This window comes from Argopecten irradians, chromosome 3 (genome assembly GCF_041381155.1).
Source record: "Argopecten irradians isolate NY chromosome 3, Ai_NY, whole genome shotgun sequence".
In the NCBI taxonomy this organism is placed as follows: domain Eukaryota; kingdom Metazoa; phylum Mollusca; class Bivalvia; order Pectinida; family Pectinidae; genus Argopecten; species Argopecten irradians.
Window position 1 is genome coordinate 23,463,868 of NC_091136.1, and position 12,793 is coordinate 23,476,660.

At 34.3% G+C, this 12,793-nt stretch overlaps 1 protein-coding gene across 1 annotated transcript in view; it reads left to right on the top strand.

Annotated features, from left to right (window-relative positions):
- Nucleotides 1-11: 11 nt before the first annotated feature.
- LOC138317925 (ral GTPase-activating protein subunit beta-like) overlaps nt 12-12,793 on the top strand; it is a 41,776-nt gene continuing 28,994 nt past the window's right edge. Inside the window, exons 1-8 of the mRNA XM_069259900.1 lie at nt 12-104; nt 1,912-2,196; nt 3,293-3,491; nt 4,357-4,521; nt 7,539-7,559; nt 10,951-11,184; nt 11,497-11,751; nt 12,292-12,441. Of these exons, the coding sequence (XP_069116001.1) occupies nt 1,993-2,196; nt 3,293-3,491; nt 4,357-4,521; nt 7,539-7,559; nt 10,951-11,184; nt 11,497-11,751; nt 12,292-12,441 (1,228 nt within the window). The 5' untranslated portion in view covers nt 12-104; nt 1,912-1,992. The remainder of the gene's footprint in view (nt 105-1,911; nt 2,197-3,292; nt 3,492-4,356; nt 4,522-7,538; nt 7,560-10,950; nt 11,185-11,496; nt 11,752-12,291; nt 12,442-12,793) is intronic.

Below are 12,793 nucleotides of genomic sequence, written 5' to 3' on the forward strand. Positions count from 1 at the left end.
AGGAAGTAAAGAGTTATCTTCCGTGTTTTGATATTTCAGGCGTACGACTTTGGATAAATAGTGATGCAAATGATGGTCGTCAGGCACTGTTGATCGATGGAAGTGTAGGTAAATACAACATAAATGCTAATTGCTAGTTTTGCAGGTAATTGCGTATTGTTACCTGTGCAGTGGTTTTAAAAAATGCACTGGAGATTTAGCCTACCTTATTACACCTGTGCATCATGATTGACCAAGCCCTTGGCCTAGCTAGGCTAACGGACGGTAACTAAAAATACATTAATAGTGCTCGATGTAAGACATAGGCCTACCATGATAATTGGTTCAGCCAATGTACATGTATCGGTCTCATTCATTTTATGTAATTCTCCAGTATGGCAAATCGTGGAAGATTTGCATAAATAGATTTACTGTGGCTAAAATATTATCTGTTATAAGTGTATGGGATGTATTATTTTTGGAATTCAGTCACTGAACCTAGATTAACTGTACTGTACCCTCTTAATATCCAAGTATTGATAATTTCCTAAACAGAATAAAAGTGAACAAGTATTGTCTAAGCCTTTTCCTCTACAACAGTAGCTAGTCTAAGCCTATCAGTATTCATTCTCATACTTTACATGTAGGCCTAACTGTAGAACTGTTGGTCCCTATGTGTCGTAGTGGAGCGCTGCCTCGGAAAGTCACTCGGGCACAGTTTTCTTTACCTTTTTGTAGGTTTCCAATTATTTTATACGTATACATGCATTTACATATTATTTTTGTCAAAAACAAACATAACTTCCATTCTTAATATCTACCGTACTGCTCACACGACGTCATAGTCACAATTTCTGGACTTGCCGTAGAAATCCCCTTCAGAAAGACCTTCATATGTATTATGTAAAAAAATAATGCCTCGGTGGGAATTTGATAATCTACATGGTTCAGTTTTATTGCCTAGTAAATAAGCGATATCGAACAAGTAAGATGAAATGCAAATAAACGTTTTATAAAGGTTTGCGTAATCATTACTTTGCTCCATTAGCAGTAATAGGCACCAATTGTAGCTCTAAAGACAACACCATTTTCTGTCTAAAAGTCTTTTGAGCTACAATATTGCAGCTAATGTAACTGTTGTTAAAGGCCCACTACCTTTCCGGAGCAAAATTTAAAGGTTTCTAAAAATCATAGATAACATAAGAAAATATATATCGATGGCATAAGATGAGGTTATAACATGAAGCTTATGCAAGATATCCTGTGTAATATATGATAACAGTTGGGTTTCATTTCACTGTTTTGCCTTCTGGTGCAGTGATAATCAACTACCGCGCGGCATTTAGGACGACGGCGGGAAACACAAGATGACCCGCATTATGAAAATTAACATTTTATTTATTTAAATTGAATTATTCAGAAGGTGATGATAAGCGTAGTATTACCGGTAAATTGATAACTTTTGCGACTTTATGAAATTATCAATCTCGTTTTACATTTCCATTTTAAAAATTTAAAGCCGTTTGGGAAAGGTATTGGACCTTTAAATCCACCCTTGGAATATTAATATTACATAGCAAAACTAGTACTAATAATGGCAGATCAGGAGAAAAAATAACCAAAAACAGAATTGCAGAGACTTCCTTTGAAGATTACATGGATAGTGATGTCTATCTTCAAAGCTACACATTTTCAGTGCAACCGTGTAGTGTATTATTATTAAATTATTTTGATATATATATGTATACCAAATGACCAAACTACCGTCTCATCTGTGGTTGGTTGCACACTGAGCCTTAAGATTTACTGTGAAATATTTTAGGGGTGGAGTATAAAGACGTGATAGTAACCCCTTGAATATCGATGATAATCAGCTGCATATATTGTTCAGCAAAAAAATCATCATGTAATTTATACTTCTTTTTTTTTAAGGTGAAATTTGGAGATGATTATCTGCATAGAGCCTTAGAGGTTCTGAAGGCGAGCCTTATACAGTCAGTAGAACTAATAAATATGTATGCTGAGTGGGCCTCGCTTCAAGATGACATCCAATGCGACAAGGCCAACCAAAGTGTCCTGCACAAGTTCCCTCCTGTTGTCGGCCGGGATGTGGCTTTCACAGTTGTCAAGCACATTGCTTCAAGTATCAACCTCGCTGCCAACAATTCAGAGCCATCAAACCTCAACACAGACAAGGATGTTAAATGGGCAATGGAGGTATAAACTTCACATGCAGTCTTCCTCATGGACCATGTATGGTTTTGGCCCTTTTTGGCCCCCAAATCCGTCGAATTTCAAAACATTTTATTTAATGATTAAATTGTTGAATTTCTGGATGTTTAATATATCTCTGATACAATTAGTATGGTATTTATGTAGCATTGCAGTTGTAGTTGCCATGGTAACCATCCGGAATATGCATAAACTAAGCTAATGTGAATTTTTTTTTCATTTTTCACCTATTTTTTGCTTTTCATCTGAACGCATCTTGAACAAACTTCATATTTCTTCTGAAGATGTATATTCTCAGTAAATAATTAAATATAAAGTAAGTTCAAGATTGTGCTCTATTGTTGCTTAGAGAAAAACTACCAAAAATAGATGGAAAAAAATACAAATTTTCCACATTCGCTTAATTTATGCATATTTTGAATGTTTCCCTGGCAGCTAGAGCGGTATAATAATAGAATACTACCATCTTAACTCAATCAGGGATATATTACATATTTCAGGGGATTTGGGGGCCAATAATTATATATATATATATATATATAATGGGCTGTGGCCAACACCATCAATAGTCCTTTTGAAAGATATCCAAATTGCAAACCAGAAGAACTTATTCTGAAATTTATCATGTGATTTTCTTTATTATTAATTATTTAATTAAAACAAAAATTGTGATTAGCACACAGTCAATTTTTCAAACATTGATAAATAGTTTATACAAATTGAGTAATTCAATAAGAACTTTTTGATCAAAATCACAGGCAACATTATGACCAGAAGTCATAAAATGACATCAAATTTTTTCATCCTTTAAAGTTAGTTTTTTTCAATCATGTATGAACAGCTCAAACAATCAGATGAGCCAAAGCTGTTTTCACAATAAAAACTAAATTGGAGTAAATACCTAGCTACATCTGTAAGAAAAAACTTTGAGTAAATTTTGCTTGTAACCTACAAAATACAGGATCTTTATTATAAACTTTAGTTAATAAGATTGTACCAACAGAAATTCTTTTATATGTATTTGGCAAATTTCAAATTTCTCAAAATTTGGATGTTTGAATCTCTTGATATCTATACCCAGGTGCTGTGTTTTGGACTGAGCTTACCACTCTCCGAACATGAGACAATCAAAGAATGTGTTCTGGTCTACTTTGAGTGGTTGTCTGCTTGTACGACACCAAAAGTGTGTGTCCCGCGACCAGTGAAGGAAAATCCAAATCCGTATGCTCAGGATATGATACACCATCTGCTTAATCTGTTTGTACCACGGCCTGGATCGGGTAAGTTTTGTGAATATCCTGTTGTGTTTGACCAGTGGTCAGTAGGACCACCAGATATATTATTATGTTCTAGGAGTCCTTCATGATTTTATGTGGTCATTATTCCACCACATTTGAAAATAAGCATGATTCATTTTCTTTTGGTGAATTATTGATATAAGTTATGAAAGAAAAAATTCAAATATCAGTCACTTCTACACAAAAAAGATAAAGAACAATGTTGACATGATCCACTATTTTAAATTAATATGTTCTTAACTGTTTATGTATTATTTTTTTTCCTTGTAATTTATTAAAAATGCATCCTCATCCTTTTGGTCTGATGAGCACTCCCCAATCACATTTGGTTTTTGGTGATCCACTGAACAATCTTTGTAGTCCACAGGCCAAAGAACACCATCACTAATATATATTGGCTCCTGAATATGGAGTATAAACTCTGTCATTGGAACTATAATTAAAAAGGGAGTCAGAAATGATGACTAAACATAATTTCTGAAATTTCTTTGAATCGTTTCAATCTTCAAAAATGTAGAAAACTAATTGATATATCGTTCATAGCCTTAGAGAAGAAAAGCATTACAGATTTTAAGGAAGGTTCCTTTACTTAAGAGTTTTTCCTTAGCTTCTGTGATGCTTTTCTATGGAGAAGTTTAATAGACAGTAAGGAATTCCTGAACTAAGTTAAGACATATTGATGAAACTGGGCCTTTCGGTGATCCTAAAATCAATGGAACAGATATTTGTTTTGATTATAATATACCAGGTAACTTAAAATTTATTTATCATCGCTAAAATTTTCAGTCTTTCTAGACATCTCTTTGTTTTGAAGATTTTCCTAAGTTATTGCATCACCTACTTACAGGGGTAGATTTGGTGAAGCGTCAGGCCCTCCTGTGTCACCGAGTTCTGAGGTGTATAGAAGAAGTAGCGGAGAAGTCTAACGTGTTGACGAGAGATACCTGGGAAACTTTGCTGAGATTCCTGCTGGCCGCTAATGACAGTTTGTTGTCCCCGCCCACAGAGAAAGGTGCGATATTATGGACCAGATCTTGTCACCTTAAAACAGTTCAGTTATCTTGGTTTTTGCATAAATCATTTGCACATGAGATGGCATGGTGTTTCTTCAAAACTAACATAATAGCATCATCATGTTTTTAAGTTTACATTTTAAGAATCCAAACAAAGCAAAAAAAAAAATAAAATAAATGTTAGTGATCATTCCTATCTTTGATTTTTATTTTAAAATATTTGATGTTGCTTCTCTTGAAATTAATTAATATATCTATAAGTCTTTAATTAATATTCTGTCCAGGTTTCAAATGCATGTAAATTGATCATGAATCTCATCAAATTAACTAGTATTAACATAATAAAACATTAACAATTTTAATTCAAGTGTAACAACCTTATATATCCTTGTATAATCTTATATAACTTTTTTTTCAGAAAAATATAGGCTTAAGTCAACCCTTTTTAGGTCACTTGAGACGAAGTCTCAAGTGACCTATTCTAATCGCCTTTTGTCCGTTGTTGTGCGTTGTCCGTCGTATGTCCGTAAACAATTTACATTTTCGACTTCTTCTCAAAAACCGCTGAAGCTAATTCAATGAAATTTTGCACAAACCTTCTAAGGCATAAGGCCCATCAAAATTGTGAATTATATGGTTCCCGACCCCCTGGGGGCTGTGAGAGTGGCCAAAAGGGGTAAAATTGACTATAATTTCAAAAATCTTCTTCTCCACTCACAGATGTGAAGGAATCAAATACTCTTCACAGATAGAAAGATCTAAAGGTCCTTTACAGAAATTGTGAATTATATGACCCTGGGGTCTCATGATCATGTTTCCCCTTGGGGAGGGGGTCAAGTTTACTATAGTTTATATAGGAAAAACACATTTATGAATGTTATATGCTTATTTTTCATAGCAAATCAGTCAAACTGGGTTAGAATTATTAGCCTAAGATAGCATTTTAAGGTCATATCCATATTGGTCCTGGCCGACCCCCAGGGGCCTTAGGGGCGGGGCCAAAAAGGGTCAAATAGGCTAAAACTTAAAAAATCTTCTTCTGAATCCACAGATTTGATAGAACCAAATACTCTTCATAGATTGGAAGGTTTTAAGGCCCTTTACAACAATTGTGAATTTCATGGCCCTGGGATCTCAGATTTTCCCCTGGGGAGGGGGTCAAATTTACTATAGTCTATATAGGAAAAACACATTTATGAACATTATTTGCTTAGTTTTGATAGGAAATGAGTCAAACTGGGTTAGAATTATTAGCCTGAAATAGCATTTTAACACCATATCCATATTGGTCCTGGCTGACCCCAAGGGACCAGAGGGGCAGGGCCAAAATGGGTCAAAATGGCTAAAATTTCAATAATCTTCTTCTGGATTCACAGGTTTGATGGAACCAAATAATCTCCATAGATTAAAAAGTGAAATTTATGAAATCACTGACTGACTTCTAGTTTGGTTTGACTGACTTTTAGTTTGGTTTGACTGACTTCTAGTTTGGTTTCGTTGTTTAACGTTAACAAAGCAAATTGGAATTTTAAGCATAAGGTTTGGTAACATAATACACTAACTATCAAAATGAAAAACAAAAAATAAAAATTCTAATATGAAAGTTCAACTTTAAAGTTTATTTTAATTCGTAAATAATTTTTCTAGATTTGAACCAACTTTGCAATGCTCTTTCTGTAGCCGCACCCAGGTGAATAATTTTTATAGATTTGAACCAACTTTGCAATGCTCTTTCTGTAGCAGCACCCAGGTGACCGTCAAGGCCTCTTGGGCCTCTTGTTTGATATGTTTATTTGTTAGTGCACTTGCCATGAGTTTTGTCTTGATAAAGTTTAAATTGAGCTCAAGAATTTCTGCAGCCTAACTTTATTTACCGGGTAGTTCAATTAGTATAACATTGTGAGAACCACTATACAGTATCATTATACAGTAAAGTACTTTGATAACATAATTAGATTCACATATTATAATGTAGTGTAATTATAAAATAGTATTGGGAAAAAACGTCTGTCGGAAAAAAAGAACACAAGTATATTTTACTTACATCTAAGAAAAATTGATAAAATTATGTAGTAGGGGTCACCTGCCCAATCACGTGGGTTTTCTCCGGGAACTCCGGTTTTTACAACCGGGCCATCGAGAGAGATTTGTATAGGTTGTACAACTAGTTTCACAATCAATGTTAAATGAATAAAGTTTATATTTTTTCATACATCGAGTAGTGCAATTATAATATAATTACAAAATGGTATTTGACATATTAGTATATACAATGTATTTGGTTTCAAAGGAAAGAGAACCGTTCTTACAAATGTCATAAAATCAAAGTGTCCTACTACTACAAGTTTGTCTTGATCATTCAAATCTCAATAGTTTTATTTTAAGATAAAAAATATTTTGTTGTTTTTCACTTGATCATTACATTTTCATAACACCATTTATGCATCTTAACATTGATGTTCTTAGTACATATGTTTATTAACTTTCGGTTATGAATTTTATTATTTAGCAGTTAGAGTTCAAAGCCTATACTACAACCAACATTTATCTGGTATTACACAGGGTTATCTTCCCTTGTCAGTGGGTATTAATTGTGATGTCATCAGTTTGTGTGAAAAAATACAAACTAATGATTTAACTATCAATTTTTCATCTGTTTTGAAAAGCAGATATTTGTGCATAACAAAAAAAAACGAAAGGAGAATTTATATCTATAATAAGAAATAACAAGATTTCAAGAAAACTTGTTAGATATTTTATAGAGAGCACAAAAATTATAATACCTACTATATATTTAAAAATCATTTTTGATGAGTTTGTTTGGTGTTGAACAAAAATAAAATGAAAAAGAAAAAGTAGAAAATTACCACTAAAGATACAAAAGAAAAATGAATAGGAAATAATTTGATGAAAAATACCAAAGTTTTTTGTTGGTTGTACAAATGGCTACCTAACAAAAGAAGACTTGTTGCCATGCTACGTTATTCTGCATGTGTTGCCATTTTTGTTCATGCAGACGATACAGGACTGAGCTCATGTAAGTTATACACTGATGTGTTGTATTCTCATCAACTAATGCCACTAGTCCCTGCTCCATCGTACGGAGTCACGGTCTACCAGAATTTCTCCTGTATACATTAATACCTCGGTCTGCTCTGGAATCTCCTCCTAGTACTGCAGTGGATCACTTATCTTAAAATTAGACAAAAGTACTCAGAATTTTACCTAGTTGAAAAACAGAAGAACAGAAGTAATTGTATTTTTCCTTTGCAATAGATATGGACAATATTTTATTAAGTATACCAAAAATACTTCACATAATTCAAATATCAAAAGCACAAAAATGTTGACCATGCAATACTGAAAGGAGATGGCCAGCCCTTGTCATGTGACCCGAAATACTCTTCCTCCTTCATTGTCTACCTCCTGTACAGGGGAATTCTGGGATATGTTATAAAATGGTCGTACAGTAAATCAAAATTATACTAGCAGAACTTCAGGTTTTTGTTTGGTATTTCATTGGAAATCTTAAGTTGTGCTTTTTGTTGCATTGATCACATTGAAAATTTAAGATTTACTTGAAAACTTCTTTGGTTCCAATGAGAATTTTTTTAAAAACATTTACACCTATTCTTAGGTTTCATATTGAAACAGGATGTACATGATTTAACAGCAGTAGGTATCACTGGTTATGTACAGCAGAAGCTTTTGCTTTCTTTCTTTCGTAGACAATATGTTTTTGTTGTGTGAAAGCTCATCTTTTGTTTTCCACTTGCTTAAATTTCATATGCTTATTTGAACATTTAATGTAGCGAATAAAATGTATCTGCACTATGACTAATATCCTTATACCTGGTATATACAGTAATGCAAATATTACCAATTTTACAGTATTTTTGTAATTTTATCTATTCTGAAAAGGAAATAATGTTTTTTTAATCAACATGTATGTAAAATGTATACTAATGCTTTAAGATTTCCAATGAAAATATCGAAACTTTTAATGCATGTGATGTTAATGGTTCATATTACAGAAAATAACATTTAGAGTGGTCCCCCCTTTTATCTAGAGTGGTCTCCCTTGGTCCTGAATGTCAAGGTCCCTTGCCTGTTTAATTTGGTGTCTTTGTGATTTGAAGTGGCTTGTGTATTTGATGCTTGTTATTTGTATTTTATTATTATTTGTGTGATGTGCATGTTGTCACCTAATCCAAGATTGAAATTTTTAATTTGAGAATGAACCTAACAGCAGTAATTTGAAATAGCATTCAAGGCCAAATGACAAAGTCGACAAATTGTTTGTTTGTAACCACTGATCTTGAGTACAGATATACTAGTACCCACGTGTTTGAATTTTATTTTTAAAAGTAGTTTTAATTGTTACTGACTTTAAAAACTTTCTAACCATTTGAAGAATAGGAATTTGGCAGACTCTAGATCTCTGAACATTTGAAGAGTAGGTATATACATGTATTTGGAACGTAAAAAATTTAGATAAATATTGTATTTTTTCTGGGAGCAATATTGAACTGATTCCTGAAAGAAATTATGACAATAATAAAATTATTTTTTTCAATTCATATATTTTTGAGCCACATACAACACATAGGAATCAGTTTGCATCAGTGTTGCAGTTTAGTTGTGTCATGTGACTGATGCATTGTATCTTTAAGTAGACCAAGTTAATTCAAACTACATGCTAACTTTTCTTACAAAACATTCTAGCTTTTATAATCAGTTTTCAGGTCCAAATATTAAAGGTCAAGGTCACTTAATTACTATAAATAGAGAAAGTTTTTGTAGTTACTAAAGATGTCAACTGGCTGATCAAATTCAAACTACATACAGATCTTTATTAAAAGTGCTTGCTTGGGGTTGTATTTCAGGGCCGAAGGTTAGAGGTCAGTGCCATTGTTATAAAAAGATATAATGTTACAATTAATTTCCTTGCGATACTCTTCATCCTTGGATGATTCCGGATTTGCTTTTGGAAATCAGATTTGGGCTGTTGCAGGCGACACATCTACTTCTGTAAAATTCATGATATTATTGCCTCAATTTCAATATGATTTAAAATTAATCTGTTCAAATAACTAGCTTAGCAGTTATTCAGTTTATTCTGCATACAATGTATATGCTTTAAGTTTACTGTATTGAGGGCCTAATGTTGTCAGCATTTTAAGTTAATTTAACATTTTTTAAAGCATCACCAATTCAGCTGATAAATTTTTCATTGACAGAATAATTTACTATTACCACTTTTAATCAAATAATAAAGTATTATTATATATAGTGTAATCTTTTTATCATTATTATGATACATGAAATAACTGATCACAACACCTTTCGCTTATATCAATCCTCGATACTCCAGGGGTTCCAATCACTTACGATCTCTGTACCCCTGGACTATCTCATAGTAAAACTGGAGGCAACTGGACAGAACAGATAATTTAATCCTTTGATTCACATCAAAAGAGCTGTATAACGGTACACTTGATTGCCTGCGTAGCTTTCGCTCTCTGTAATCTTCAAAGGAAATTTTTGCTGGCCTGTAATTGGTTCAGTTCTTTTGAACTGCCTCCAGTTTTACTATGAGATAGTTCAGGGGTGTAGAGATTGAAAGTGATTGGAGTATTGAGGATGACTTTTATCTAGCTGTACAATGTAGTTTATTTCTACACATAGACACAGAGCTTGTTATTGTCAAAGCTTTCTGACTTAGCTTAGTTTTGTTAATTTGAGTCTAATTAAGATCATTACACTACCCAGTGTTACATTTGTTTGGAAGCTTGGTTTGAATTTACTTAATGACTTCAAGGTTTGAAAAGAAATAGTCCTCGGATACACAACAGTTTCCTGTGTGATATTTGTGGTATGCGTTAACCTTTTGTACACATAATTTAATTTCCTAAAGGAAATTCAATAATTCATGAACTACTGTTATACATAGAATTACAACTGAGGTGGTACAGTGGTTATGGTGTCTGATACTCCACCACTAGTCCTCTAGCCTACCTAGTATATGAGGCAGCTGTTGGGTATGCTAGCCTACCTAGTATATGAGGCAGCTGTTGGGTATGTGTGTTTACTATAGGTTGTTTGCTGATATTTCAGTTTCAGAGATTTAGGATAAAAAACACAAACAAACTTGTTAGACAAATGTTTGTTTTCTATGAAGATATTTTGGTTTATATTTTGCGGAATGATTGGTGTTTTAGTAGGATTTTCAAATGGTTGGTGTTTTAGTAGAATTTTCATTTTTATTAATATCATTTTCACAGGCAGTTAATAGAAGCATTAATGTCAATTTTACCTATTAAAGTTTCCATTAACAACTTAATAATAATATTTTCATAAAAAAGTCATTTAAAAGCCATTAACTCAGATTTTAATTGGTTGATAACATGTTTATTTTAATGTTGTAGATGATATTGGAGACCACCTCTGTGAAAGAGTGCTGAGTGTTTTGTTCGAAATGTGGCTCCTAGCTTGTCATAAGTGCTTCCCATCGCCGTCCCTGTGGAAGACGTTCCGTAACATGTGCGTCAACTGGCGACATCATGAGGCGTTAGTTACACAGTGGCACAAGGTCAACCATAATCTCACTTCACGCCTACTGAAGATCATGTACGGAGCCAATTATCCCGAACTCCAACTGAGTAAGTGCCACCTTGTAATAAAAACACTCTTCATTTTACCGCTTGTGTCAGATAGACCTGTTCAGGGTAGTAAACCTACTCATATATGTTTATTGAAGAAGTGCCTGAGTATACATAAGAAAGCCTTGAAGTTACATTATGATATTATTTTTTTAAAAAAAGCGGCTTTCTCAAATATGAAGGCCGAACCCAGATGCCGAAAATAATATTATTTTCGGCAAAATTATTTTTGGCAAAATTTCAGCAAATATTTCTTACCAAGAGGGTCATATATTCTTAGTAAGAGTAAACATTGTTAATTTTGTGTTTCAGATGAGACAGAGAGTCAGTTTATCTCCCCTGACATGACAGATGACTGTGTGGCACAGTGCTGGTTCCGAGTTCTACACATCATACAGAATCCAGTCGACCTGTGTCATCCAGAGATTATTGGCGGAACTCCCAAGTTTTTACAGCTCCACTCCGGAGAGGGTCTGGATCCCACACAACATGAATGTCTACAGAAACTGCCGTACATCTTCTATAAAGCCATGAGGGGAATCTCCATCTTAATTAACGCATTTCTAGGTAGGTGGTTGTAACACTATTTACTGCTTTTATCACAGTAAGCAGATGTATGTATTCTGTCTTCGCATATTACGGAGTTACCTCCCTTGCGGGTAGGTAGCCATTGTGATGGCATTATTTTATGTGCAAAATGCACATCATTTTCTCTAAAAAGTGTGACGTTTCTCCCACAAAAACACATGACGTCACAATCAATACCTACCTACAAGGGCAGATAACTCTGTAATATACAGAATAATAAAGATACAGTATTCAGTAGCTTCATTGGTACTAAGGGTACAATCTTTTACCAAAGGTAGCACAAAAGTCTTCTGGAACTATTGCTTGAAGGCGGAGTCAAACAGTTCCCTAGGGCTCCAGTCAAAGATTTGATTGTTAACCAAAATGATCATGAAACAAATGATTTATTATCTACCTCATCAGCATTAAAACATGAAATTAAAAGTTTGAGATTAGTAACTGTGAAATGTAATATGTTTAAAAGATAAATTATTTAAGAGTCTAAATATTTCAATTAATATTATGACACTTCTATCTTAGGTATATCTCAATCACTGAAGGCAGAGGAGGAACTAACCCAGCCTCCATCAAGTAATCGTCACTCTGTCACAGTACCTCCTGTCACCCCTCCTGGACAGAGGAAGTCCACACGACCCATGTCCGTACTGGCCGGAACTCTCTCACAGAAAGGTAAGTGACCCAACCCCACCAAGTAATAGTCACTCTGTCACAGTACCTCCTGTCACCCCTCCTGGACAGAGGAAGTCCACACGACCCATGTCCGTACTGGCCGGAACTCTCTCACAGAAAGGTAAGTGACCCAACCCCACCAAGTAATCATCACTCTGTCACAGTACCTCCTGTCACCCCTCCTGGACAGAGGAAGTCCACACGACCTATGTCCGTACTGGCCGGAACTCTCTCACAGAAAGGTAAGTGACCCCACCCTACCAAGTAATCGTCACTCTGTCACAGTACCTCCTGCCACCCCTCCTGGACAAAGGAAGTCCACACGACCTATGTCCGTACTAGCCGGAACTCT